The 27,685-nt window shown below is 44.2% G+C and overlaps 3 protein-coding genes across 14 annotated transcripts in view; all 3 read right to left on the minus strand.

The window, feature by feature from the left end:
- Window positions 1-10,880, minus strand: part of CREBRF (CREB3 regulatory factor) — a 29,132-nt gene extending 18,252 nt beyond the window's left edge. For 5 of the 11 annotated variants that reach the window (XM_064458711.1, XM_064458710.1, XM_064458708.1 and 2 more), the window contains exon 1: window positions 7,900-8,033. The gene's annotated coding sequence lies outside the window, so the exon portion shown is untranslated. Of the gene's footprint in view, window positions 1-1,041; window positions 4,691-4,715; window positions 4,852-7,373; window positions 7,526-7,899; window positions 8,596-8,637 lie in introns of those variants that run through there. The other 6 variants (XM_064458704.1, XR_010374177.1, XR_010374176.1 and 3 more) reach the window with 6 other exon arrangements.
- Window positions 10,881-11,033: 153 nt separating this feature from the next.
- On the minus strand, window positions 11,034-21,765 carry ATP6V0E1 (ATPase H+ transporting V0 subunit e1). Of its 2 annotated transcripts, XM_064458712.1 has the most exons (4): window positions 21,593-21,762; window positions 19,396-19,443; window positions 14,065-14,192; window positions 11,034-11,299 (listed from the first exon to the last, which is right to left on the minus strand). In XM_064458712.1, exons 1-3 carry the CDS (start codon window positions 21,694-21,696, stop codon window positions 14,099-14,101), a joined length of 246 nt encoding a protein of 81 aa, XP_064314782.1. In that variant the 5' UTR covers window positions 21,697-21,762; the 3' UTR covers window positions 11,034-11,299; window positions 14,065-14,098. The 2 variants fall into 2 exon arrangements, with proteins under 2 accessions (XP_064314782.1, XP_064314783.1); XM_064458713.1 differs by lacking the exon at window positions 11,034-11,299 and having other exon boundaries at window positions 14,063-14,192; window positions 21,593-21,765.
- Window positions 21,766-23,298: 1,533 nt separating this feature from the next.
- RPL26L1 (ribosomal protein L26 like 1) lies at window positions 23,299-27,560 on the minus strand. The gene is made up of 4 exons (XM_064458715.1): window positions 27,459-27,560; window positions 26,459-26,631; window positions 25,606-25,746; window positions 23,299-23,470 (listed from the first exon to the last, which is right to left on the minus strand). The coding sequence occupies exons 2-4, from the start codon at window positions 26,624-26,626 to the stop codon at window positions 23,342-23,344; spliced, it is 438 nt and encodes a 145-aa protein (XP_064314785.1). The 5' UTR covers window positions 26,627-26,631; window positions 27,459-27,560; the 3' UTR covers window positions 23,299-23,341.
- Window positions 27,561-27,685: the final 125 nt, after the last annotated feature.

The raw sequence follows: 27,685 nt of genomic DNA on the forward strand, positions 1-27,685 counted from the left end.
CTGAACTGCAGAAAAGCAAGCACCTTATCAGTAACTATATCTACACTAAAACGATGACAAAAGACTCAAAGTAACAGGAAGTAAAAAAGAACGTGATACCAAAAACAACAATAAAAAAATAATCCATAGTATCAAACCTTAGTATCTACTGTAATTACACGGTCTTCAAGGATGCTGCTTTCTTACTGTCTTGCTTGCCTGTAAGATCCCTACTCTTATATTTAAAAAGTCTCTTTAACAAAAAAGCAGCATTAGAGGAGCATAATCAAAAAACAGAATCATCATACTTGTACAGTGTTTCAGACTATCAGTTAAAATATATTTGTTTCTTTGAGCAGAATTCTTCACTCATTGCTCCTAAGTCAGACTTTGCTGCAATCTGCTCAGGCTATGTTTGTTCTCTTGTTTTGAAAACAAATAGTAAAGTAAGAGTGTTCTCCTGCAGCAGAGCTACGCTCAGAACCCTCCTCCCACGAGCACATGACAGCATCCCCATGATTATTCCTACTTTCAGCTATTTTGTTATATTCAGCATATATACCACCAGAGTGTGGTAAAAACAGACACTACGCAAAAAAAGACTTTACTTATCAAAATGTACTGCTTTTCAAATAGCAGCTAGAATATAAAGAACAATTACAAGTCCAGTTATACCCAAGTTCTCAGTAAAACCGCGCTACCACTGCCAAAGCAAGCCATTCCTTGTAGGGTCTTGTATCAAATAAGGGCCAGTTCCTTCTGAGAAAATTCTCTTTGCTCTAAAACTTCCAGGGAACTCTATTTACTTATCTTGAAGTGATGTTTAAAGTTGTTTCTGTTCCAGGGCAACGTGCCTCAACAGCCTCCCTCTCCCTTCACCCAGCAAAGGCCACATCGCAGCAGAACTTGTCCTGCCTATGCTGTTAAAGTGGCACGAATTACTAATTCACTTTTCAGCCTGGCCTGATCTGTGAGAAGGGGCCTGTTCTTTAAAAAAAACACAATGTCCTCATACACAATGAAAGAGGCAAGAAAGATATAGTGTTTAATAGGAATCTACACCTGAGTAGCATCTTTCTTTCTTTCCACACGGAGTGGCAGAGATCGATGTCTTTTTCAACAGAACATCAGATTAATACTTTGACGTCAACACCAGAACACCACCACCGCCATCTGCATTCACGTGGGAGACTGCATGATGTAAAGGGGAAAGAACGGAGATGTTTGCTGCTTCTTTACTGGATATTCTTTGTTATGCTTTTGTTAGAACATGCACCTCAAGCCATTCCACCGCCTTTCATACACACCCAGGAAAGAGGGGTGAAACTTAATCTGTACTGACACTGATTTGAGTAACAACTGACCAATGCTTCCAAGTATCAGGACAAGGGAGCTTTTGGATCATTTACAAATCCTCAAAACAGACATTAAACATTCAAAATACTTTTACCATTTCAAAGACTAGGGTAATCTTTTAGCTATAAATTTATAGCACCATTTAAGAACGTCAGTGTATGTCCTTCCAGGTCAGAGCAGTATATCAGCTAATCTGATTGTTCCTCTCACTCTCTTTATATTTCACTCTTGACATTTTATAATATTAATATTTAAATGTGATTTGAATCCCATGAGGATCTATTAAAGTATTTTACGACATAAGATTTTTTCTTTGTAGCTCTATGGAGGGAGGAAACATGGTTAGGCCATAAAAAGACAGACACTGACTCAGGGAGCTGCACAATCTAGGCATGCTTCATGCTCCCAACACAGCAGAACTACCTCCAGCTGCCTTCTGAATTTCCCAGAATCATCAAGATCTTCATTAAAAGACTCCCAGTCTTAACTCCCAGTTAAGTTCACACTTAACTACCAGTATTTTTTTTATGAATTGGTAAATTAAGATGTATAGTAGAAGTCAACGACACATATGGAAGCACAGATGTGAAATTTGAACTTGCTGTGAAGGAAAGTAACTATGCAGACCACAGCTGAAGTCCCATTTTTTACAGAATTCATCATTAGTGGCACTCTCAGCTCAAGACTGAGTTAGAACAGAATAGTACAGTTGTTACGTTATCTGTAATGAATATGGATTTGAATGAACTGAAAGATCTGTGGTGGAGCTCAAGAATAGAAGTATGAGAATTACTGAAGATAAACATGGCAGGAATTTCTACTTCAGGACAATTTTCATGAATGCCTTACACCAGCCCTTCCCAAAAAGCAGAGATACAGAGGTGAAATCTTGTAGTTGTTTCACAGCAACTGAACCGCAGGTGGAATACACAGCCCAAGGCACTGGGCAGGGTGCCGCCACTCCTTTTGGCAGCAGCCAGCAGTTCAATCAGATTAAGCTGATTAAGGAACCAGTCCCTGAGTTGGTTCTGTGTCTGCAGATTCTTGAGTAACATCAGTGCAGAGCTGTGCCCCTGCTCCTGGGAGAAGGCTCGCTCATTCACTTGGGTGTGAGGAAGGGCAAGACGTCTTGGGAACTGCTTTGCTCCTCTAACGTTTAAGATTTTGGGGTACAGATGGAGGCATGCATATACATTGGTTAAAATCCCCATCAGTCATCAATAAGTAACCAGAAACTGTTCTACAGACTTAATAATTCATTAATCTAATGACAAATCCTAATAAAAATCCTCTGCATTTATATTTACTTTTTGAAAATGTGCATTTAGAACAGTTTAATAGTGGGCCCAAGACACCCGGGAAGACTGAACTTCAAACAATCTAATGGCAGGCTTATTACATGATATTACTGATGCACTTACATTGGCAGAGAGCAGGATCTAAACTTAAAACATGCAGCATTAAGGAGACGCATGGCAGTTACCATGCATGTGCTGCTTCCCTAGACTAGTAAAACACCCTTCTGCAAGGATACGTTGTCTCCAAAGAAGTCCCTATAAAAGAAAAACATAAACTGCCAGCTTTCAGCTTGACAACTCTGAAGGTCTTCCTCAGTCGCCTGTATGAATCATTTGTACTGTAGCTATAACTAAAGTTGCTATTTCCGTCTCGATTCAGATGTGTATTTTGTACAATTTGAAAAGCACACAGAGCATCGCTATACCATTTTGTTGATTGTACAGTGCTTATCACAGCAGCTAAATGCCTGTTATAATACATTACATGAACAATTACACTTTTCATAATGGCAACCTTGCAGCATATGGCACAGTTTGCCAAAGTTACATTTTTGATGAAGATAAAAAATTGCACGTCATGAGAGCCTGTCGATACTAAACCTACAAACTCAGGCTAAAACATTCAGAATGCCAAACTCTGAATTTCAGAGAACGTGCAAAAACTATGCCACGTATTTTAAAAGAACAATTATGTAGCATGCAGTGTTTGCTCTATCTGGACATTTTATGAAATACTACAGTTAAAGATGTAAGAAGTTCTACGCTTCTCTTAAAACTTTTTTCCTTCCACAGTTTGCTTCCTATTACAGAACACACTCTGCTCAGTGTGGTCATCAAGCACAGAACGTATTTTTCTTAGTTTTATTTCCGAGTATAATGTTCTTGGTTGTTTTTTCCTCTTCTTTCTACATGATTCCCCAATTATTAGCCACACTTAAAATATTATTTTATTTTTCTTCCCCACCACAAAGAAACTAATTTTTTTTTTAGTTTGTTGTTTTGTAGCAGGTGAGCAAAGACACTCTCGTAAAAGCTCTTCCTCCGCTTCCACCCACCACAGCCTTATTCACCTGCTCATCCAAAGAAGCCAAATCCCTCTACTTCTCAGTGATGCATTTCTATTAAAATGCCAGTATAAGCATCTAAGATATTATGCCCTTTGCTTTCTCTGTCCTGGAGAGCAAACAACAGCTTCTTAAGACACTCAGGTCCCAAGTTTGATGGAACATTGCCATTTGAAAGAACGAAAGATGCAAAGGCTGTTTCACTTCTTTTAAGCCTCTTCCCTTCAGGAGAGGGGAAACTGCTACTTCACTATTTGTTCCCTTTCCTCTGCTGACCTTCCCTTTCCCCGCCCCAGTATTATTTTTCTAATCCTACTTGCCCAGAGCAGACAGACTTCAGAATCCGGAAGTGATACCACTAAACAGAAGCTCTAGTCTCCAATCACACATGCAACACCTCAGGTAAGAGTTGATGAATTACCAAAAAGAATACAGCACGACATTCTTCGTGTGAATTAATACCCCTACACATCAACACCAGATACCCAACTTTGGGGGGGTATTCCACTTCAGCATGCTGTGTAAGCAAATAGGCAGATGCCAATAACTGATCATAATGCAAGAGGCAGAAGAAAAAAGGGATTTTTTTTTAAACCAACAAACAACATATTGCATCTACATATTTTATAACAACTATGCCCAGAATAATACATTCCTACTAGAAGCACTAGCTTTTCTGTACATTCTGGAACAGAGACTCAGATTTTATTATTTCAGTGCCAAGAGTGGGATCTACAGCACGGTAAACTTATTAGAACTATATTAACACCATTCATTTAAAAAACATTTTATAGTTAAAATACAAATTGCATAAATCTTTATTAAAATACCACTGCAGAGTTAGGAGAGTTGCTTGCACAAGAGAATTAGCAGTAACTAACATTCATTAACTAACATTCAGATTTTTTTTTGAGCCAGAGATTTCTGCTGAAGTAGAGTGCAGTCAGAGCAAAGACAGAAAACAAAAGCAAAACTAGACAACGATTTAGCTTACATTCTCCAGCAGTATTCTACATACCTACATGATGGTTGCTTCCAACTTTTTTTCCAACAGTGCAAAGTCTTTCGGGGTAAGAAAAAAAATTAATTCTATCGCTGCCAGAAAAAACCCTCTTATGATGAAGGGAATGGTACAATCTAGTCTACTCTTCATACTGTAAAATAAAATAATAACGGAAATTACTATAGCAATCTATGCTTTTCAGAAAGCTTTTGGCTTGACTTCCAAGCCAATGCCAACTTTCAAGCACATCTTATGAAGTGGCAAATACCCTTATCAAACTTTTATTTTAAAACGTCATTTAATTTGGCTTCACAAACCACAGAGCATGGACATGCAAGTCACAGGAATCTAAACCAGTGTGTTCCCTTATTTATACCACACTACCAGTCTATGAGTCGGGCAGAAGCTTCTATTTATTCCCAGTTAATTCCTCCTAACACTGAAGGGACTTCAAACCTTTGTCCATCAAAAAGCTCTTTTGCCACTCATTTAAAAAAAAACACGGCAAGGATGTTTAGTGGCTTGATGCCTCTGCTGCAGATTTCTCTTATCAGTTAATGCTCCTATCAAACACAGAACAATTCTTTCTTTGCTCAGGTAAACCACTGGCTATAAAGCACTATATGAAGTCTCCGAGTTATTAATGCCTCTAAAAAGTGCTATCACTGAGCACTGATATTTCTACCAGAAACCTTTCCTGCTAAAAAAATCACCAAATATATTCCTATAGAAATTCTGACTTCTCATTTACATTGCCAACATTAAAAGTTGACCAAGTTTCTAAAATAACTGTGTTTGCCCCTCTATAATTCTTACCATGAAAACATGTATGTAATAATAACACCACCCCACCCCCAAGGATGTTTAGAAGCCACTTGGTTAAGCTATCTGAGACCAAAGGCTAACCAACCTTTTATCACCATCTTTAAAACGTTTTATAGCATTTGAAGGATAATATCAGAATCTGATTCTGTTTTGCAGGTTATGCATTGCATGATTTCAACGAGCTACCCTCAAGCGGCAACAACATAAAGACTATGCTTACTTTAAATGAGAAGTTAACATTTCAGCTGACGTAGCTGAATGATTGAAACTGCCTGTTGCACAAAGAAGCCTGAAAAAAAGAGCGTGCTTTATACTGGAGCCTGACACGGTGAAATCTGGTCATTAAATTATCGTTGATATCCGATCAGTTATGTTAGGCGATGCCCTGAGAAACAGCGTGGGCTGGCCTCACCATGCTGCACGGTTGCGTTAAACCACTGCCAACTCAGAGGGGCGAGATTAGGGCGTACCAGTAATACCCCGGGCATCGTTATATAAAATAACATCCGAGCTGTAGCCCTTCAGGATGGAGAGGAAATAAAGTTCGGGCTTTAGCCCTTGGTGACATGAGGGGCTTTCGGCAAGCTGCCCCCGACTCAAAGCCTGCTTGAACTTAAACCAGACCCGGAGAGGCGTCGAAGACCCGTGTGAGGAGACGCTGAAAGCCGGAGGCACCCCCGGGGGCGGCTCCTGAGGTGGCTCGGGCAAGTTATCGGTATTTTGTAAGTAAAGTCTGGGGGCACTGCCTCACAGAGGAGGCGGAACGGCGCCCCGTCCCCGTCCGGGAGGGGGAAACCGGACCGCCTGCGCACGGGCGCTGCCCGCCCCCTCCCCGGACTGGGCCCTGGCAGCCCGACCCCGGGAGCGAGAGACGCCCTGAGGAGAAGCGCTCCGGAGGGGGGGCCGCGGGCACCGCTCCAGCCCCCGCCCGCCCCGGGGCAGCTCCCATTCTCATCAGAGCAGCCCCCGCTCTCCCCGCGGCAGCTCTGCCCCAGCCCGGGCGGCCCCGGCCCCCGCCCCTGACCCACTAACACACCTCCCAGCCAACATGGCCGCCCCGCCAGCCAGCGCGGAGCGCACCCTACCCCGACCACCACCTCCCCGCCCCGCCCTCCCCGTCCGCTCAATGGCTCGTTCCTCAACCACGCACTCTGCTATTCGCCGCCACCCACGCCGCTCACCAGCCCAGCGGTCCTTTCAAGCTAGGGTGAGGCGACATGTAAACAAACCCCCTTCCGCCGCTCCAGAGGGGACCGGCCCGGCCCGCCCAGGGGCAGCCCGACCGCGTCTCCCCGCCGCGGGGGTCCCGGGAGCCCGCGCCGGCCTCCCCCCCGGCCCCGGCGTAGCGTGATGGGCGCGGGGGGCTCCCCTGCCCCGCGGGAGGCAGCCACCGCCCCGCGGCCTCCCCCGGAGCGCACCCCCACTGCCCGGGGAAGCCCCTTCCCAAGCCGCCAGGGCTGCCGCTCACCGTTGGCCGGTGAACCCCCATATCCCCCGCTCCGCCCCAGTCAGTTACATAAAGCACCGTGCCGGAGCGGGGAAGAGTCCCTCCGCCGGCCCGGGACCCCTCTCCGCCTCCCCCAGCCCCGCAGCCTTCCCTGTGGGCTGGAGCCGCCCCACCGGACACCGGCACGCCTCCGGTAGAGAAACCCCATACCCCTCCGGGTCACCCCTCCCGGGGCCGTCCCGAGCATCCGAACTGGTCGAAAGCGGAGAAGGCGACTACGAGCCTGAGAAAGCAACGGAGCGCAGGAGCTGCCGAGCCCCTCCGCGCCCCGTCCCCCGCACAACCGGGCTCCCCCGCCCGGACGGCGCTTTCGTTTCCTCGGCGCTCGCGGCCAGACTCACTTTCCTCGTAAAGGCGCGGGCCGCTCCCGAGGGACGGAGGCTGGAAGGGCCACTGACAACTCCCTGCTAAGCCCGCGCCCCGTCCCCTCCGCAGCCCCCCGCGCCGCGCCCTCAATCCACACCGGCGCTGCTCCCCCAGCCATCGGGGCCCGAGACCTCAGCGCCGGGAGCCGGCCACCCCCCCGCGCACGGCGGTCCTCCCGCAGCACCGGCAGCCACACCCCCCGGCGGAGCGAGGGGAGCGGCGGGCTCCGGCTTCCCTCCCCTCCCGTCCGCCGGGCACCATCCCCGTCCTCTCCCCCTCGGCGCCCGGCAGACGCACCCCTCCCACACCCGCAGCCCCCTGCCCGGCGCGCGCACGCTCGCACCGTCCCCTCCCCGCCGGGACACCCCGCGCCCGCCGCCGCCCCTCCAGCGGGGCAGGGAGCCTGGGGCCGCTCCCCCACCGCTGCCCTCCCGCCGCCCCGGGGCGCAGCCTCCGGCCGGTGCCGCCACAGGCCGTGCCGTGCCATCCCTCAGCACTCACCGGGTGGCCGGGGCTCAGCAGGGGGCGCCGCCCCGCGCGCTCCGGCCCGGACCCTCCATGCGGCTTCGGGGTTTGTTTTGTTTATGTCCCTTCCTGACGGGTTCCCGGAAATCGCGTGACTCGCCCCCATCACGTGGGGAGGGAGGGAGAGAGGGGGGAGGGCAACTCCGCGCCGGCCAATCGCCAGCCGCCGCCGCGCCGGCCAATGGGTCGCCGCCTCGGCGGGGGCCTCCCCCGTCACGTGACAGCGCAGAGGCGCGAGGGCGGCATTTAAGGCGGGGCGCCGTTGGCTGTGGAGGCGCCAGCGGAGGGGCCGAGCGGCAGCTGCTCCGGCTCCGCCTAGTCCATCCGTTCATCTTCTACCGGCAGCTTTGCATTTTTGCCTCTGCCCGGAGCTAGGCACACGGCCCCCTCTCACAGCGACAAGTAGTTGGCCTCTGTCACTTAACACACAACTGGACAAATTATGTGTCCACTAACTAAACAGAGACCCAGCCATTCTTATCCTGCTTTTTGTAAAAAAAAAAAAAAATTCTTCCATTTTTTAGGTGACTTTTTGCATTTTTGCCCCTCTAGGGTAACAAAACTTTTCCACTGTAGCTAAACCCCATCATGCCTGACAGGACGAAGGAGGAAAAAACCACCATAAAACCAAAACACACAAAAAAAGACCCACCATTTTTTTGCCCCAGACAGTTTGTAACACATGATTCTTGAAACAAGGGACCAGCCACCCACCTCTGACAACTAACTGAAAGCCCTTCACATGAGTAAAATGCTTCTGTGATTTCCAGTAGAGGAAAAGTAAACTTCCATAAATTCTTCAGAACAATTTCCTGTGAGGAGCCCAGCCAAAGATACTTGATTTTCCTAAACAACACAAACAAAAGAAGTTAAAAGCATTTGAAATGACCCTGACCTAAACACTTCCTCTACATGCTGCCCATGTTTATGACTTAAAGTCCTTAAGACTTGACTACGGAGTCAGCTTCTTTAATCTTCCTCACTTTTTACCTTCCCCCAAAATATCAATGCACATAGGGAGATCAGACTGTTTTCCCTGCAGTCCCTGGCTTTCTATCTATTTCAAGCACCAGCAAGCATCCTTCATATATACTTCAACATTTTGCATTCTCTTCTGCTGTCACGAAGCAAGAGGAAACTGTTAAAGCCTTTGACACCTGCATTGTTCATTAAACACCAGCGTCTGAACTTATAATTTCCTGTAGTCATGCAAAAAAAAAAAAATCTGAAGCAGTGTTAATTCCTGGCACACATGGAGCAGACCATTCCATAATCACGATGCAGACAGTAGGTCACACAACATTCAGCACACCAGAAACAAGACATTATTTTTTTCACCTTTTTCAGTCATGCTACTGCCTGGTATCTGTTTCAGAGAAAATATTAACCATTGAGATAAAGGGAAATTTCTTTATCTGGAAAGCACCTAAACAAAAATTGAACTATAGCTTGTTTGTCGAGGCTTTGAATTGCTCCTTACACTAAATTCACCAATGGTGAAACATACCACACGAACCCTGTTTTACTTCTCCTGTATCTTCTACAACAATGAATGATATCTTGGAACCTAAAAAGAAAGCTTGTTAAAGAAAGTGGTAATACCAGTATAGTAATACTATTGTTTGTCACCAGGTGTTTTCTTTTTTGATGTCTCGCTGTAGGGTAAATATGACAGGCAGATCAATGTATTTTAAAAACTGTTACATATTCAAAATTGTCAGCAATGTCTTGAAGCATTTCTCCTCCCCTCCTCATACGATGTCAACATACATTATCCTCCACACACTTTAAAAAACCCCAGCAACAACCTAAGCTTTTTACAAGATCATTTGGTTTCCAATTTTCTTAAGAATTATTTGCCACAGACTATACAGCATTATGGTGTACAACTTGCATGTTAAAGTACAGCTCTCAATAGTAGGCAATGTAAAAAATCCACTATTCCAGTCCCAACAGTTGCTATGCTTATTGGTAATAATGGGCATACTTGTTTCTTTTACAATTCACACAGTCCAGTTTTTTGTCATGAGTTACAGCATTTTGTCAGGATCTCAGAATTTCCCATATAGTAATGAGTACTATCCCACTGAACAGGTTAACAGTGCTATCCAAAAGGGAAAACCCCCCCCCCGATCCATTATATCCTTGTGTGTAACAATAAAACACACCGAGGAATAACCAATTTATCTGGACATGATATAAGGAGGTAAGAAAGTATACATGAAGACTCCGGCGCATGCAGCAGTATTTATATCCTTTAATGCTATTCCTTAGCAAATAGCTTACTAGACTCATTCCCAAGCCCACGGACTCAGCTGACATTGAGGAGCCTCAGCAATCTTTCATCTCTGGCCTACATTGTCACATGCTTTATCAGGTCTGCAATTCCATGTGCAAGTGTCAAGTCAGTATAAAAAAACTGCTGTGTTTTCTGTTCAATTCAAATCGCTTGTTACTACATGTATCCTCTGAAAAGGCCAGGGAGTAAATTAATCTCCTATCAAAATTACTATTTATTCAAACTAGTCATGTTATCTCTGCTACTGAGTCCCTAGTATCAGACAATGGGAAGTTCATGGAGAAGCAGCTCTTGGGCTAAGCATTCAATTTTTCCTGCAGACCTTTCAGCAATTTTAGATCGCAGACTTAGTCCTATTTTAGAACCACCTGAGAGGTCCTGATAGAGGCAGCAAGTGTGCTCATCTCATCACTTGATTGACTTTATATATCATATGATTTTACTGCAGTTTATCCACATCATATAAGTTTCCTCAGCTCAACTCTGGCTAACTATTGTCTGATTAACACCACAGAAAAGCACATCATAACAGTTAAACATGGCACAAGAACGTTTTGTATAAAGCAGAGGATTAGTTTTATTTCCAGGTATGAGAAATTTAAGACCAAATTTCCCAATACAACCAATTTAAAAAAATAAATGCCATCAACATGTGGCACCACTGTTTCTCCTCTCCTCATACGGTTTCATCGCACACATTTTTTTCAAGTGCAGTCAAAGAGAGCAGGAGTGAACAGCACAGCAACAGACAACCCAAGACCTGTAAGACATATACAGTGTTCCCACAGAGTGAGTAAAATGAACAGGAAAGTTCACAGTATGAAACAAAAACTTCATAAATTTTCATCACACCTGAAGTTAACAGACAAAAATTTACAGTACCAAAGATGAGTATAAATTGCATTAGGCACACTGTTAAACGGTATAGTAGGAAGAAAAAATACAGGGCTTTGAACAAGCCATTTGAAGAGCAACAGAAAGTTTAAGGCATTAATGCAGGCTTGGTATCCAACCAACTATGTTAAGGGCATCTTTGGGTCAGTGGAGTTTTTCTCCTGGGGGAGATCTCTTCTTTACCTGCAAAGCAAGAGGCAACTTAATTATTCCTTTCCATAGAGATAATTTACTAATTGAAGATCTGGTTGTTAACCACAACTACTTCCATTTCACAAGTGCACTGAGAAATAGTCGAGAACTGTAGATAATTCATCTATATGGAGCTTCAAGAACAATCTCTTACTTTCTTGCTTTCTTAGCAGTTTCATTTCCAAGTTACTTCAAGTAGATTTAGTTATGTTATAAGCTGGTAGAACAACTATTTTACTACAAGGTTTTCCATGCTGTAACAGCATCCAGTCATCTGGATGCTAGACTTTCTTGCACTTGCATGAACAAAGTTCCCGGTCTGAGAACACAGACTGCGGTTTGACAAAATTAAGGAGAAAAGGCAGCATTAGATCACCTTGCTGAAAAGATGCTACAGCCCATATTTACCACAGATACACAAGCTTGCATGTTCTTATATATTGCCATCCAACTCATTAACCTGATTATATAAACAAGTCACCTGATACATCATCATCACTTGAATTTGAGGGATACTGACTGAAAGACCAAACTTCTGTAATTTGGCATAGATCAATCAAGTCAGCATCTGTAGAAGCGCCTCACTAGACTGCAGTAGCCTTCTGTGTGCATTTTCAGCCTGCTCCGTTGGTCAAGTAAAATGGGTTCTCTTAGACTATCCTCGTTTTTAAATAACATCTCTCCATTCTGGGAATTAGTATTTCATTCTCTTTGTGTTGTCCATACTAATTAATCCAAATCCCAACTGAAAGAGAAATAGGAGGCAGAAAAAGTATAGTATGTGCACCTTGAATGCTGGAAAAGCACATCTTAAAAGCCAAAAAATAACTGGTCAAACAAGAAAGGGTAGCTATATTTATGGGATTCCATGCCGTGTCAGAGAGAGACATCCCAACTCTTTCAAGTGGAGTCTAATTCGCAGCTCCTGTCTACTGAGAAACTCAACGGGCTCCGAGTGCAGAGGCACACAACAGCAGAAGACTGATCACACTGCAGCCTCATAAACGTAGCCACCTCCTTGCAGCTCAGCTCGCTCAACACTACAAGAGTAATTCAAACACGATTGTGGAGAATAGCTTGTTTTGTAATAGCATATTTCTAGCAAGAAAGGCAAGAACCTTAATTTTATTCCAAAATTAGGCCAATGACATTAGATATATCAAAGGTTAAACCAAACTGCTTCATATAACACAGCAGCATATGCTACATAGGTCTCAAACTCTCCATTAAGTTTAAAAGTGACAGCTCCTCACATAAACTTTCTAGCCATCATAGAACACATTAGTTCCCTCTCTTCCTTGGTACAAATTTACCTCCAGTTCTCTAGAAAATACTTCACTGAAAAGGAGTGGAAAAGCCCTGATTCTTTTAGCAGGCACCTAGTGTCCAAGAGTTGTATCTCATCTCCAGTTTGTCCTTGCTGGTCGCAACACACAGATCATTTATCAGTCAGAAGGACACCCAGTTTTTATACCCAAGGCATCCACTTGTCCAGATAACTACATTTCTATTTCAGACCCCAGACAACTGAGTTATTCTATGGGATTCAGGAATCTGTATGCCCATTACCAGAATAGACTGGTCTCTGTTATAGCTAACTAATTATGTGTTAACACATGAGCAGTGAAAATGCACCTAGGCAATTCAGCATGCCTGACTTAGCTAATTACAGGCCTCTACCTGAACCAGGGCCAAGTCCACCTTTAGCTTCTTGCTGCTTAAAACAGAAGATACAGACACACATGTCACAGTCTGACAACACCACAGTTCAGATGAAGCCTACTTTGAAGCAGTGGAGCTTTGCTTCAGGGTAAGTGTTCAGGATGCTTTACAGACAGCATTTAACTGAGCTATAACATCAACTGTCATCTGTCTGCTGCTATTGAACATCTGTAAACAGAAGTTAAAGTAATAACAGCAAAGGGGTAGGCAGTCAAATCTAAAAGGACAAAAAAACCGCAAACCCCAGGTAAAAACCAAGCATGCCTAATTATTCAGTTACCACCATAAAAACTAAAATAGCGGGTGCTTCTTTCCACAGCTATCCTTCATCTGAACCTTCAACTCCAAATGCTGCCGTTCTAGATGAACCTGAAGTCATCACGGTACTTTGTATTTTTGCTGGTCATGTCAGAAAGCATGCCCAAGAACTGAAACAGCAGCATTCCAATAGTGCTACCCAGACAGCAACCACCAGGCTCATCTATGATGAAAGGTGCGCACAGGCTATAATTAAAAAAAAAGGCATTAATCTGTAAGCTCAGCATTAGTTCTATATACTGACAGGAGATAAAGACTCATTCTAATTGCAGTTCTCACTCTGACTTCCCAGATGAATGAGGGCAACTATACATTGCTCTGGAAGTCAGCACAGGTCTTGGATGAAATGGCAGTAGGCTTGAAGAGAGGTTTAACAGTTGTTAAACATTAGGAAATCCACTTATGCTAGCTACTAAAAGACACCCCAGTCCAATTATTTTTTTGCAGGAAGAAGAAATATACTGTTCTCCTTACAAATGCCTGTTTACTGAACACAGCACCACATGACATGAAAGCAGAGGAAAAATAACTGTACAAGAATTCAGCCCAAGCTTTTCACAGTATTCAGTCAAGATTAACATCCAAAATGTTTTGTTGCAGCTTATAGAAAGATAGGTTTCTCCTGCAAAACAGCTAGCAATTCTGAACACACTGCTTATACTGAATTTATCCTGAAGCTTTAACATACCAAATATATTAATATAAAAGATACTCACCTAGTCAATAAATTGCAGCAGAGGACAGACATCCTTAAGGCCAGTGAGATTTAAGGTACCAGATTGTTTCATTGCTTAACTGCGGCCCAAAGAGAGGGTTGAGTTGAGCCAGAATCGCAATCAGCCAACTGCAAGACAAACCCCCCAACCCAAAAGAGAGAACATCAGCCAAATTGCAAAGCTTATGATAACGGAAAGGCTTGTCCAAAGCACAAATACTATCAGAGAAAATACGATTTTCAGGATCTCTAGTATCAAATCAAAGTTTTTCCTCAAGCTCATACACAAAGACCAGATAACCAGAAATGAAGATCTGGTACTGAACCATCCCCACAACTGAAACAATGAATTGTTCTGTTCAACTTAAAGCATCACAAGAACACCTGCCAGCATCTCTCTTGTACTTTTCCTTTGGCAGGGAAGTATTTTGAGACAAATGAAACTCATTTGTGGCCTTAGAAGATGGAAACTTGAGAGACAGACCTTTTCTCAGTGCCTTTGAAGCATCCTTTAAACAAAAACCTCTGAGAAACATCTTACTCTTTCATTTGCTCTTGTTTTCAGTGTATGACAACCTACCCTCGCAAGACATGGTGTATTTTTCATCAGAGATTGAACAAAAGTGAATTTAAACCGGGCACAGAGGTCAAGGAACAGGGACCTGAAGCAAAAGGGTACAATGCTACAGGAACACACACACAAAAATAAAACCCACAACAACAAAACCAATGTGACAACAAACCCCAGATCACCAGCAACAGCAGTCTTGTCAGAGCAGTTCACGAGCTAACACTGCAGAAGCCATAGCCAGGACTGAGAACAAGAGGAATGTAGTTTGTGGAAAATATCCACAAAAGCTAAACAGAAATAAAATATTCCACTGTTAAGAGACATATTTGCTTTGTTTTATCTCTTTGTTAAGAGATATATTTGCTACAAGATTCAGAAAAAGCAATGATGCTTCCATGGATTTAAATCTATGTTAAATACTAACTATATAAACACATCTAGTGAACACACTGGCTCATCTGTCTGCTATTTCTAGAATGCTTTGTAAGGAGGAGAAAAAGCAGAGCAGCTTTGTAACGGGAGCTGCCACAAATGTATCAGAGTGCTTAGGCAGTCATGGAAAATTCCACACAAACCTCAACGCTTTGACCAGCAAATGAAGTGCAGGTCCGCTGTAAAATGGCTAGAACAGCCAGGGGCAAAAGATGTGAGCCAGACTTAAAGAAAACACATCAATCCTCTTAAAACTTACTAATATTTCTTTTCAATGCCACTTTCAGTTTTGCATAAAAGTAGGACTCCAGTTACAACAACAGGCTGAGCCTGCAGCAGCCGATCAGTCATGCAAGCCTTGAAATATGTAACAGGCTCTGCAAAGCAATTAAAACATCAGCAAGACACCACCAAGAAGATACATTAAAATTTACGTTGACATGTCTCTGCTTTGCTATCCAAAACGATGACAACAATGTATTTTGAAACCATGTTAACCATTATGTCAAATTTACTTAAGGGAAAAGCAAATTAGCTCGTAAAAACAGAGAGATAGAAGGGGTACCAGAGCACTGTACCATCTGCCTTTAGCATCCTGAACTAACAGAAGTGGGAGGAGGGTAGGAACACTAAAAGCCTGTTAAAGCACATTATTCTTTCTCACTGTACAGAAGGAAGGAACTCTATGCACAAATATCTCACCTCTCCATGCTTCCGGAGTTCAGACCCAGCATGGCTGTGAATTAAATGAGCTGGAAGCACATTCAAAATATTGACGTGTCCCATCTGTATAACCATGCTTTAGGCAAGCGCTGTACAGTTTTCAAAAGCTATTTGTTGGGACCATGCTGGATACCCAAGCTCCAAGCCATAATGGCATTACAGGTCAATAGTATGTTCCTCCTCCCTGCTCTGTTAGGGCCTAATAATTTAAAGCAGTTGTTAGGCACTGAACTCTACTACTCCCTTGCATTCAAGATAAGCCACGAAAAAGCTTTTCCCACATTTTGCTTAAGCAATGCTGCTTTATACGGTAATCTATCATGACAACACAAAACAAAATGTGGCATTCAAAGTAAAACAAAGCAAGCCTCTGTATCCAACGTGTAATGTTTCAGAGTTGCTAAAATCAGGTATGGCATTCAAGCCACCCACAGGTCCTTAAATTGTACCAGATACCACTTACAACAGTTAGTGTTAATTACCCAGCTCAGGCAAGGAAATTAAAGTCCCTTATGTTCTACCAGAAAGATTTTTTAAAAGGTCTTTCTACCATAACTGCCATCTGTCTATGCTTCATATTAAAAATTAAGGTCCTGCTATCTGTTTAAATGTCAATTTGGGCAACCATATTTTAATCCTTTTAGAATCAGTAGCAAATAATACCATTTTTCAAGGACCCTGTCCTTTGTTAGTAGAATATCATGGTACTGTTTCAGGAACTGCTTTGTAAACAGCAAAACAGATTTAGACTTTGACAGTACCTTACAACATGGTGTAACCTGTAACTTCTGCAGCAGTAACTCCTTATATTTTATCAGGTTCTCAGGCTTGTGTATTCTCCTTCAAAAGGCTGCTGGGTACATCATCTGTACACAAATTATGCAATTGCCCATGCAAAAATTTTCCACAGAACAACTGAATTAACACCATGTGATCAATATGGTTATCTGTGATTCAAAATAATCACTGTTAAATCTAAACACAGAAGAAACAGCTTTAAGTGCGACTGACTTCAAATTTAGTTAGCACAAATTCAGTTTGATGCAAATCAATCAAATCAAAAATTCAGTTTGATGCAAGTCAATTGAGTGGTGTTTAATGAAGACAGAAAATTGGGTTTTCCCTATTTTCAACTGGAAAGGTAACTCGATGACTATGAAAGTAGGTCTAGCAGAGCTCTATACAACTCTAAAAAGAAGTAGGTAACAGCACCAGCCACCTACTAAGGACACACAAATACAGAAGACCATACCTGGGACAACACAAGTTATTTTAACCCTAACATCTCCAACAAAGAATCCTCAGAAACCATTCTTTTGGGCTTCCTTCAAGATTGGTACAAAAAAATTAGTCTCTTCCTTTAGTCACTGAAATGATGGTCTGAAATTTTTTCAACGCCTTTCCCCCAAAAAAGGGAAAGGATATGGGAAGAACAAACGTACATACATTTGAATAAAACTGAGGAAAGAAAGGTTGGGCCAGATGATTTTCTATGATTTTATACAGAATTCATGGCAGGAGGTTGAAAAGAGAGAGACTGATGAGGCAAGTTCTATCTTGGAACATGATGAGAAAAACATGCTTTTTGTTGTATTCTGGCAAGCAGGTAGGTAATTTTTGTACTACTGCTGGTTTAAAACATAGTAAAATTTTGCTGCTTCTCTTTTTTCAAAGTGTAACTGGAGAAAGCCAAAGGGAATACAGAAAACAAGGTAGAGCCCCAAGAAGATCAAAGAATTCCCTCACTGGACATGCAAAAACAGATTATAAATCTTGTTGATACACTAGATTTATACTAGGTCTGTTTTGGTACAAAAATCACTAAACTCACACATGAAATACCACTGTACTCAAAGTTAAGAAATTCTACAACAAATACATTCCACATCATAATCTAGAGGATTCTGCAGATGCCATGTGACCTTGGCTTCCAGGAAGCTGTCCTTCTTCAAACAAACCCTAAACTTCAATGTTTTTAGAACAGTAGGATATTATTTCTGCTAAAATACAGAGTAGGAAGAACTTAAGAACTTGAAAGTTAAAAAAACCAAAACAAAACAAAAAAAGGCCACAAAACCCCCAAACAAACCACCAATTCTGCCACCCCCCCACCCAAAACCCCAGCTTACTGTAACCTGTACACAGTAACCTAGTAAAAATGAACATCCAGTTCCCCTTCTTAGACAAGTATTTGGGACCTGCCATGAGACTGAGCTGCTATATACACAGGCAATGATGCCTTCATAGCACTGAGATTCCCACATTTCAATCCCAAATTCAAGTTTCTGGTACTACAAAGGCCTCAATTTTCTACATCTGCTCAGCAAAACTTCAATTGAAAAAAAAAGTCACAGGTGCAAAACACAGAACCAAGTTTGTTGTACTTTTACAATTATCCAGAAGAATGATTTAAGAATTCAAATGTCAAATACTCTGAATAAAAACAAAACAAAAGGCCTCATCTGTATAAAACCTGAATATCACATTATTAAACTAGATCAAACCTGCATAAGCCTGTGCCACATGCCAACCCAACACGGAACCAAGAAGGCTCCTCCTGGGCAGCACTGGTAATATGGCTTTTGGCTGTCAGTTCTGAAGAATGAGTCTTGAGGTTAGAGATGCATTTCTCTCTATATTCACGTTAAGCTCCTTAGAGGAGCATAAATAATGCCTAACTACTTCAGAAAAGGACAAATACTACTCAGGTACAAGAGGAACTCTGAATAATGATTTTATTACAAGTTAACCCTAATGATCTAACCAGCTTTTTACCAATTTGGGCTTCAAAACAAATTCTTCCCAACACTTTTCAAAGTTATTTCTGCAGAGCACTTCGACAAAATCAGTCTCTATAGTCTAAAAAGAAACAAAAAAAAAGACACAGAGATAGAAAAAACCAATAAAAAACCCACACCAAATATGGTATGAAGAGTTCCTATCCAAGTCATTTTGTTATTTCCACTAATTCTCTTATAGAAGAAAGGCAGTCTCAAAACATACTGTGCATTTAAAAAGAAAGTCTTAATATATCAAAGCGTTGCAAGTTTGTCTCAAAAATTATTTATCATATAATAAAAAAACTCTACGTGTAAGGTTTTCCACCCACTGCTCTACCAGAATTTGAGAATGTATTTAACCAAACTAAGCAAAGCAAAACTCATCAGTAGGTTTAGATTAGTATCACCTCAGTAGTAAATAAGGGTATAAAAAATGAAAAAGGCAGAAAGTCATTGCTCTACTGTGAATCAGAAAAATTCCAAAATTGAAAAGCTGCCGTTATACTTGCGAGCAAATAAGCCACCGAGTTGGAAAGAAGTAGTATCAAGTCAACACAGAGTACTACTCAACAGTTATGTGTCAGAAGACAACAAGAGGAATTCAGGTTGTTTAAATTCAGTATCCACCAACAGGAAGATGTCTTCTTCAGCAGGTTGAAGATCTTTAGGATTAAGAATTCTAAGAGCTGTCAAAGAATACCATGTGTCTAAATCTCTGTGACACATTTGAAAAGCTTCTTCCTAAATATCCTGAAGATATAAAAAAAATGAGCTTTTGATTACCTCAGAACTGTACCTTGATTTAGAGGCAAAACATTATACTTACAACAGGTAGCAGCAAACAGCACATGTCACCAGCATTGTGTTGATAACACTGCAAAAAGGAAGGAGGGAAACAGCTGATTAGGCATCATGTTATGAATGACCACAAGATACATCAGGGGGAAAAAACCCCAACAAACAAGAACAAGTTCAACTTTGATCATATGGAAGGTGACTCAACATGAATGTTCTGACTTCTTCCAGCTGAGTAAGCTGCAGAAGCACAGCTGAGACTCTGCAGAAGAACTGACACAGCTCTCGCAAAGTACACAGCTGTATTTAACAAAAATCATGCCAAAGAGGAGCAAAATCTTATGCAGTCAGTGTCCTTGCTCCATTTCACAGTCACTTCTACCAAGTTATTAAACTACCAAAGCTGGATGTTTTAATGTTAACGGTATACAATAAACATTTTCTCCATTTACTGAAATCTTCTGTAAGCAGGATTTTGCATCAAAATATATATTTTTTAATTTTATATAATGAATGAGGGTTTTGCAAATTGAATACAAAATAAAATATCTGAAATTATCTGTAGGATAAGATTTTTCCTTTCTTGCTGAGGGAAGAACGTGTCAGAAACCATAGTTACACTGAAAAGAAGCAAGAACCAAGCAGCTCTTAAAACTGAAAATGGTAAAACTGCAGGTATACACACATGATTTTGAAATGGGAGGAAAGGAAATGAGTGATCTATGCAGCTCATGGAACTTAGTAGCAAAGTGGAGGGTTTTTTTGTTTGTTTGTTTTTCATTTCCCTCTGTATTCCCCCCCCCCCAAAAAAAAACCCAAGTAATAAAAACTCATGCTAGGTCAGTAACTTCTAACCCTTTTGTGACATGGATAACATTCAATACTTTTCATCTGTCGATCCACACCTATTTTGTCGACTTTCAAACGAATGATACAAAGCTAATATAGCCTGTATTAAGCTTCAGGAACCCCTCCTTTCCAGGGAACCCCAGAGTCATTGTTTGGGAGTTAAAACACCAAAGGGGCATTTCAACCTATGCAATGTGATTTCTTAGGTCAGTTAAAGCTTACATTGAGTTCTTTTGTTAGAAAAAGAACAATTCTATTCAGAAACAGGCTTTGGGTGGAGTTTTTTTGTTTTAAGAAGATGAGAAGTTAACAGACTACATATTGTTACTAGAGACATGCTAAAGAACCAGGACACAGCAGTGCTCTAGTCGTGTTTGTTAAACAATCACATTTTGGAATGACGACAGAACATCTGTTGGTGACCCACATACTTTAAGGTCATGGCTGGAAGACATATTTCCAAGGTATTTCTGAGGACAGGCAAATCTTCAGGCACAAAACATGCTTTGGGTTTGAAGTTGAGGCAGCAAATATCAGAGCTAAATAGAACTTGAGGAAAATTCCTCCAAGTTTTGATAAACAACTAAGAAAAAACACAGTTGGTACCTGCGGAGTAGAGGAGATATCAGAGAGAGGAAGAGAGATTAAGAAGTCATTATCTCCTAGGGAAAAGAGAAAGACAAAAACTTGTCTACTTTTTCATCTGAGCAGCCACGATCACTGCAGGAAAAACACTTCTGCTTAGATGCCCTGCCTTTGTCCTCAGGCCACCACAGCTACAAGGCCCCTAGCATAGCATTTAAGCACACAACGGAGATCTACTACAGCAACTTTTTCAGTCTCACCCAGCGTGAAACTAGAGGATGGTGGAATTAGTTAGAAGAGGTCGAGTAAGAGAAGAAAAGGGAAGTTATTGCTCAGACACCATCTAACTTATCAGCAGATCCCCCTGCCACGGGACAGTGTGTACACAGGCGTTTGCAGGGCTTGAGGGGAAAACTCACAACCGTGGCGGATTATTTAGGAAAAAGACACCACTCCCGGCTCCAGCCCCGCGCCCAGAGGCCTCCCGAGCGTTTGCTCTGGCCTCCCGCACCGGCCGGACCTCGGCGGTCCCGGGTCCCCTGGCGCGGCGGGGAGCCCGCGGGGCCACTGCAGCCGGAGGCAGCGGGCCGGGCCGGGCCTCGGCGGCGGGAAAGGGGGAGCTCGGGGGTGCTGGAGCCGCGAGGCCGCCGCTGCTGCCCGGCGGGCCCGCAAGGACACGGCGCGCCTCTGCCAGGCCGCCGCGGAGTACCAGGCTCGCCGTCACGGAGGCCTCCTCACCCGCCCCACGCCCGAGGGGAAGGGAAGGGGCACCCGGCCGTCCCCCGGTCACTCACCCGCGGTTCGGCCCCTTGGGTATGAGCCACGGCAGGACGCCGCCGACCACCCCCCAGAAAACGCTCATGACGATGATAGGCACAGTCAGGCCACCGTACGCCATGGCCGGGCTGGCGGCGGAGCGAAGCTGCGGGCTCCCAGCCGCCGCGCCCCGCCCCTTCTTCACGGCGGCCGCAGCGCCCCGCCCCGCCCCCCTCCGCCAATCAGCGACTGCCACGTCCCTGGAGCCCGGAGAGCGGCGGCGCACGGGCGCGAGCGCCTGGCCACGCCCCCCCGTGCTGCCGGTGGCGGGGGCTGCTGCCCACGGGTACCTGAGAGGGCGCTGTAGCGAGGCGGGGGTCGGTCTCTTCTCCCAGGTCACCAGCGATAGGGCGAGAGGAAATGGCCCGAAGCTGCGCCAGGGGAGGTTTAGATTGGGTGTTACGAAAAACGTCTTCAGTGACAGAGTGGTCAGGCATTGGAACAGGGTGTCCAGAGAGGTGGGGGAGTCACCGTCCCTGGGGGTGTTCAAAACACGTGTAGACGTGGCACTTCAGGGCATGGTTTAGGAAGCCTGGAGGTGTTGGGTTGGCGGTTGGACTTGATGAGCCTGTGTCTTCCAACCTTTGTGACCCTATCTCGGTGTGGGGCTGGCAGCAGGAGCCCAGCTTCCACCTCACAGATTGACCCTGGCATCGCTGAGGAACAGGGGGAAGAAAGAGGCTTTCGGGGTACAGGCGGAGCTCCTGTCAGTGTACAGGCTAGTTTTGAACCCCTCAAACTGAAAAGATGGAGAGGGCTCCCGCAGGAAAGAACACCGTGCTTCTGCATCAGCTCAACAGCTGACAAGGTCCCTGGAACACAGTGAAATGGAACCCAGAGGGCTTTCTCAGTACATTGACTCAAGGTGAAGAAAAATCTTATTAAGCAGCGTATATGCATGCATGAACTGTGAGGGGCAGAACCTCTGAACCTGCCTCCTAATAAAAGAAGTGACATTCAAAGCCTGCCTCCTAGAGCAGCCTTCATATTAACGCCTATAAGTAACTTCAAAAGCACTGATGCAATTTTCCTTCATTCTCAGCATCCCCTTTTCCAGACCACAGTGCTGTTCAGACAGGAGCTGAATTTCTTTCCATTCTCTATCAGCACTTGGAGGGCCATCCACTGAGCTGGGAAATTCACTTAATTGCAGGACGGTTTTCACCACACTGCAGCGGCTCTCAATAATGTATAAAGCACTAAAAAGCTAATTTCCTCTTATAGAAAAGTCCATCCAGAACAGTGTTAGCAACAGTACTGAGACTTCATTGCTACCCTTTTCAAACCAGACAGCTCTACCTCATGAGCTGAGGTAAACCCCCCTAGTCTTCAAGCTATAGCATTAATCTAAGACCCTGAGACATATACACAGTGCACAGAATTAACATGTTCATTTAAAACCACAAGCACATCTAAATAAGTGTTAAAGATCAGTGGAAGAGACAGAAGTACAATGGTTATTAGATGCATCTTCTCAGGATTGCACTACTCTCTAACGTTGGTTGAAACATTACCTTATGGGGAAAAAGTCTTTAGTTTTCTTAAAAGTAAGCGCTTCAAACCGCTTTTTAATTTAGCAGAAGTATTTTTACATAGCCAACATGAAAACATGAGAATGAATATATTTAAACCTAACCAGATGCTCCATATCAAGACTTTCTAAAGGAGAGGACGCAACAGTAGGTTTAATTTTAGCAATTCTTTAATGGTGTCAAATAGGAAACCATCTATTCTTGCATCTTTTCGATTGTTTCTTCCTTGTATTTGCCCTTCTCCTTGCCAACCTGGCGAGATTTTGCTTTACGCTCCAAGATCTTTTTGCGATCTTTGTCCAGTTTTAGCCTAGTGATCACCACCTAGAGAAAGGAAAAAGAATTTAGCGTCTCTTCAGCATTGAAGTACAGCAACCTGACAGAACTGCGATGCTGTAGCACAGCCCAAGAAGATCAGCTCTGGCACACAAGTGTTATTTCCATGGACTATCTCACTTGGTCTGAGTAGAACTGAGGTACCAACTTGCCTCTGTATTTCACAATTTTCCCAGGCACGGTCAGGGATCAGAGTATATGGACCGTTGCTCCGATGCACGACCAAAACCCTTTCACAAACTGAAGAGCAGCCAAACTTCTATTTATCTACATAATAAAATAATTATTCTTAAGTAAATCTAATTTCCATTAGGCTGCTCAAACACAATGGATACTACATCCATCTGAAACACAGCACATAGCTGATCCTACCACCACAAAAGCAAGTAATGACAGTTGGACTTTATGATCTTGGAGGTCTTTTCCAACCTTAATTCTTTTATGATTCTATATTGGATCACTATTTCTCAATGTTTTAAACAATATCACCTAAGTTTTGCAACACTAAAAAACCGTGCTGCTGCCACAGGCCCCTACCACATCACTGCTGTACCATTTGGAATAGCCAATGCGTCCGGCTAAACTATAGGCAACAGTAAAATTCATGCACCGCAGTGACTCATACAAAGACACTTTAAAGAACACAGCTGCTATTGAACAGCTGTGAAGTGGCCAGGCAAGTATCAAGTATTACCAACATGGACACATAAAAGGTAAATTGCACAGACCATTTTCTGCCGCAGCCTTAGTGATATTTCTAACAAAGCAACAGCAAACTGAAGCTCTGATTTTCAGCCCCTAGAGAGGCTTCAGTGCTCTCTGTGCCCCCTGAACCTGACGTGTTGGTATTACTAAAAGAAGTCCTTTAAAAATACAACTGCCAGTCAAATCCATAGAAATCCACAGAAAAGCCATAGCGACTGCAGCAGGGCTGCACACTCCTCCTCAGTTCCATTGGAAGAGGCTGCCCAGAGAGGTGGTAGAGTTGCCATCCCTGGAGGTATTTAAAAGACGATATTTAAAAGACGTGTAGATGTGGCACTTCAGGGCATGGTTTAGGAGGCATGGTAGTGTTGTGCTGACGGTTGGACTCGATGATCCTAGAGGTGTTTTCCAACCTTAATGATTCTATGATTGTGCATTTAGCTCTCTCCTAATTGTAATTAATTCCTACCTCTTTGCCTAAGAGTGGTAGAAACTGTTCATCCACCCCACTGCAAGACTGCAACAAACTCCACATTCTTCCATTCCTTTTGCATTAACGACCAGAATCTTTACGCAAAGCTTTAGCAAGGTCTGATTCCCAATTAGAGAAAACTTTCACAGAAATAAAGGCCCAACACAAAATTCAATTTCTTTCACTGCTATTTACCACACAAGCAGCATGTGCACTGGCTCCATCTCAATGTCACCTTGTCCATCAAATGTTATTACTGCACACAAGTCATTATGTTGTTTTGGAATAATTCTGCCCTCCCTCTGCTGAACATACCAAGAAAACCTGTTACAACTGGATTTCTTCCACCAACGCTTCAGTATACATGCCCACATGGCAAGGCTGAAGCAGACTAATTTAATCTGCTTCAAACCAGGTTTTGGCTAGTTGTTCTGTTTAGTTTGAAATGTTTTCCTGTTATGATCTGAACAGGCTTTGCCTGGTTTTCATGAACCCTAAATATTGTAAATCACTTCAGGCTAAAACCATAATCAGAAGAACTTAGTTCATGGTAGTCCCCAAGAACAACTCATGATCCTAAGCATGCCTCTAAACATTTCTAACACCTCCTTAACCAGTGCAAATGCCACATAGCAAAGACAAAGGATTGTTCTAAGCCATCTATTTTGTGCTTTAAAAACACTAAGCTCTTCAAAACAGCAGTAAAGTCTCCAGCAGCTTCTCCACCAAATAAGCCCTAGAAACATGGAGAAGTTCTTGGTTTCAACCGTCGCTCCTCTAATACCATGACACCATAACACCTCCTTGTTCATTACCACCCAACACTGTACTATCTCGATCCAACACTCCATTTGCCATAACAGGGTTCTACTCATGCCAGCAGCAGAGTCTTCATTGGCCAGCAGGGTCTCCACCTGCATTTCAGGTCTCACTTCATGCACTGTACCTTGCTGGGATGGATCCCCACGTGGACTGTTGTGCCATTAGCCTTCTCACGCTGAACACGTTCAATGTAGATGACGTATTTTTTTCTGTACACCTGGACCACCTTGCCGATCTGCTGTCCTTTGTAGTGACCCCGGACAACCTAAAGGAGAGCAGAAGAAGCACACCGCCCCATACTTTGAAACCACGCCTTAAGCAATTGCCGGATCTCAAGAAACACTAATTATCCCAACTGCACAGGCTGAAATCCCAACTCTGCCACAAAGATATCAATTACTGGGCAATTTCAGCAATCCCTAAAATGGAAAACATAATGGATCAGAAGTGTACTTTCCCCTCATTTTCTCTGCAGTAAACCCTAATGAAGTAACTCTGTATCTTTTCAACCAGAAAGCCAACAGTCAACCTCAGCAGTTTTTGGTCTTAGTTCTTCACCCATCATTGCATTTTATATAAAAAAAGCCTTTAACCTGGATTCATTTCTAAACTGATCTCTCAAAAATATCACAGACAGAAAATATTCTGTATTAAAAAGAGAAACAATTATTTTTGTGCTTTATTGTTAAAAGCCTTTAATCCAGCATGATAACCGATGCACGTAACTGAAGCACAGCAAAGCTGCCAGCACACTTGTGTTCCTTTTATTTTCCTTGTCACTTATGTGATCTCCAGAAACTTTTGACGGACCAAGTCTGTGACTGCCTTAACTTGTATTATTGCTGAAAGACTCATGGCAAAGCTCCATCATCAATTTGAACTTGTCTAGCCCGTCCCTTCTGCACAGGCTATACATGGGAACACAGATAGAAGCTCATGTGTGACAGTACAACTTAAAAGACAGACAGCACAGCTACCTGGACTTCATCATCCTTTCGAATGGGCATAGAGCGGACGTTGTATTTCTGCCGCAACTCCTTGGAGAGCGGGGAGGACATTATTTTTCTTCGGATGTGAGAAGGCGCATTGAAGTGTCGTTTGCGGTTCTTGCTGCGGTCTGAGGTCACAAACGGATTGAACTTCATTTTGGCTGCATAAAGAAAAACAAGTTTGACAGATGCTTGTAACTCATACACACTGTGCTTTATCACCTACCCATGCAAAGTACACTAGGACACAAAAAAAGCAATTTATTTTTAATCCCAACCCCCGTTCATATACCCTTACAAACTGGACTTCAAATAAGGTTTAAGCCTCTTCCCTGATTAACAATGACCCTGTGATTGACAGATGTGCTACACAGAGGCACATCAGACCATCCTTCCTAATCCAAAACTTTCTATTCTCAAGACACCTGACTGACTAGTCTAAATTTTGCACTGTGGCGTACACTGCCTTCATTTATAAAGCAAACATGCGTGTTTGACTCCCAGAGACTGCAAACTCGTGCTGCTTAGTGACAAAGGCAGGTCCATTAAGCGAAGCTTCTGCTCAACTCTGCGAACTTCAAGCACTACGCGCTTGCACCCCCTGCGCACGCTAGCCCGGGCCGTACGGCAAGCCAGGGCACGCTGCAAACCGGACCACCTTAGACTGCCTGAGGCATTCCTAACCAAGGGACCAAGGGAGCCTGAGCTCCCAAAGGCTCACCCGAGCGCGGGCCCACACCACCAGCAGCGTACCCGCCCCGGGGCCGGCGAGCCCCCCCCCGGGCACTGAGCAGCCCCCTCCCGCGCCAGCGGCACCCGCCGGGCCCGGGGCGCCCGAGCCCCTTCCCGCCCCGCCGCCGCCGCCCGAGCAGGCCCGGCCGGGCACGCCGCGGGGGCCCGGCCCCGCCGCGGCCAGCGGGAGCACAGCGCGCGGCCGCCCCGCGCAGGATGGCGGCGGATGGCGACGGCGCGGCCGCGGCGCCCTTACCCCGCCGCCGCCGCCGCCACCGCCGCCCGGAAAGAGGAGCGTCAGGCGCTTCCGCTTCCCCAAGCGGCTCCGCGATCGCGCGAGACCCTGCGCGCGGCGCGAGGACCACCTGCGCCCCCTGGCGGCCGGCGGCCACAGGTGCGCAGGGGCACCGTCGTCATCTTCTCCCGGCACCCCGCGGGCACCATCACCCTCATCCTCATCCCCCCGGCAGCAGGCTCAGCGCC

This window comes from Phalacrocorax carbo, chromosome 8, assembly GCF_963921805.1.
Source record: "Phalacrocorax carbo chromosome 8, bPhaCar2.1, whole genome shotgun sequence".
Taxonomy (NCBI): Eukaryota; Metazoa; Chordata; class Aves; order Suliformes; family Phalacrocoracidae; genus Phalacrocorax; species Phalacrocorax carbo.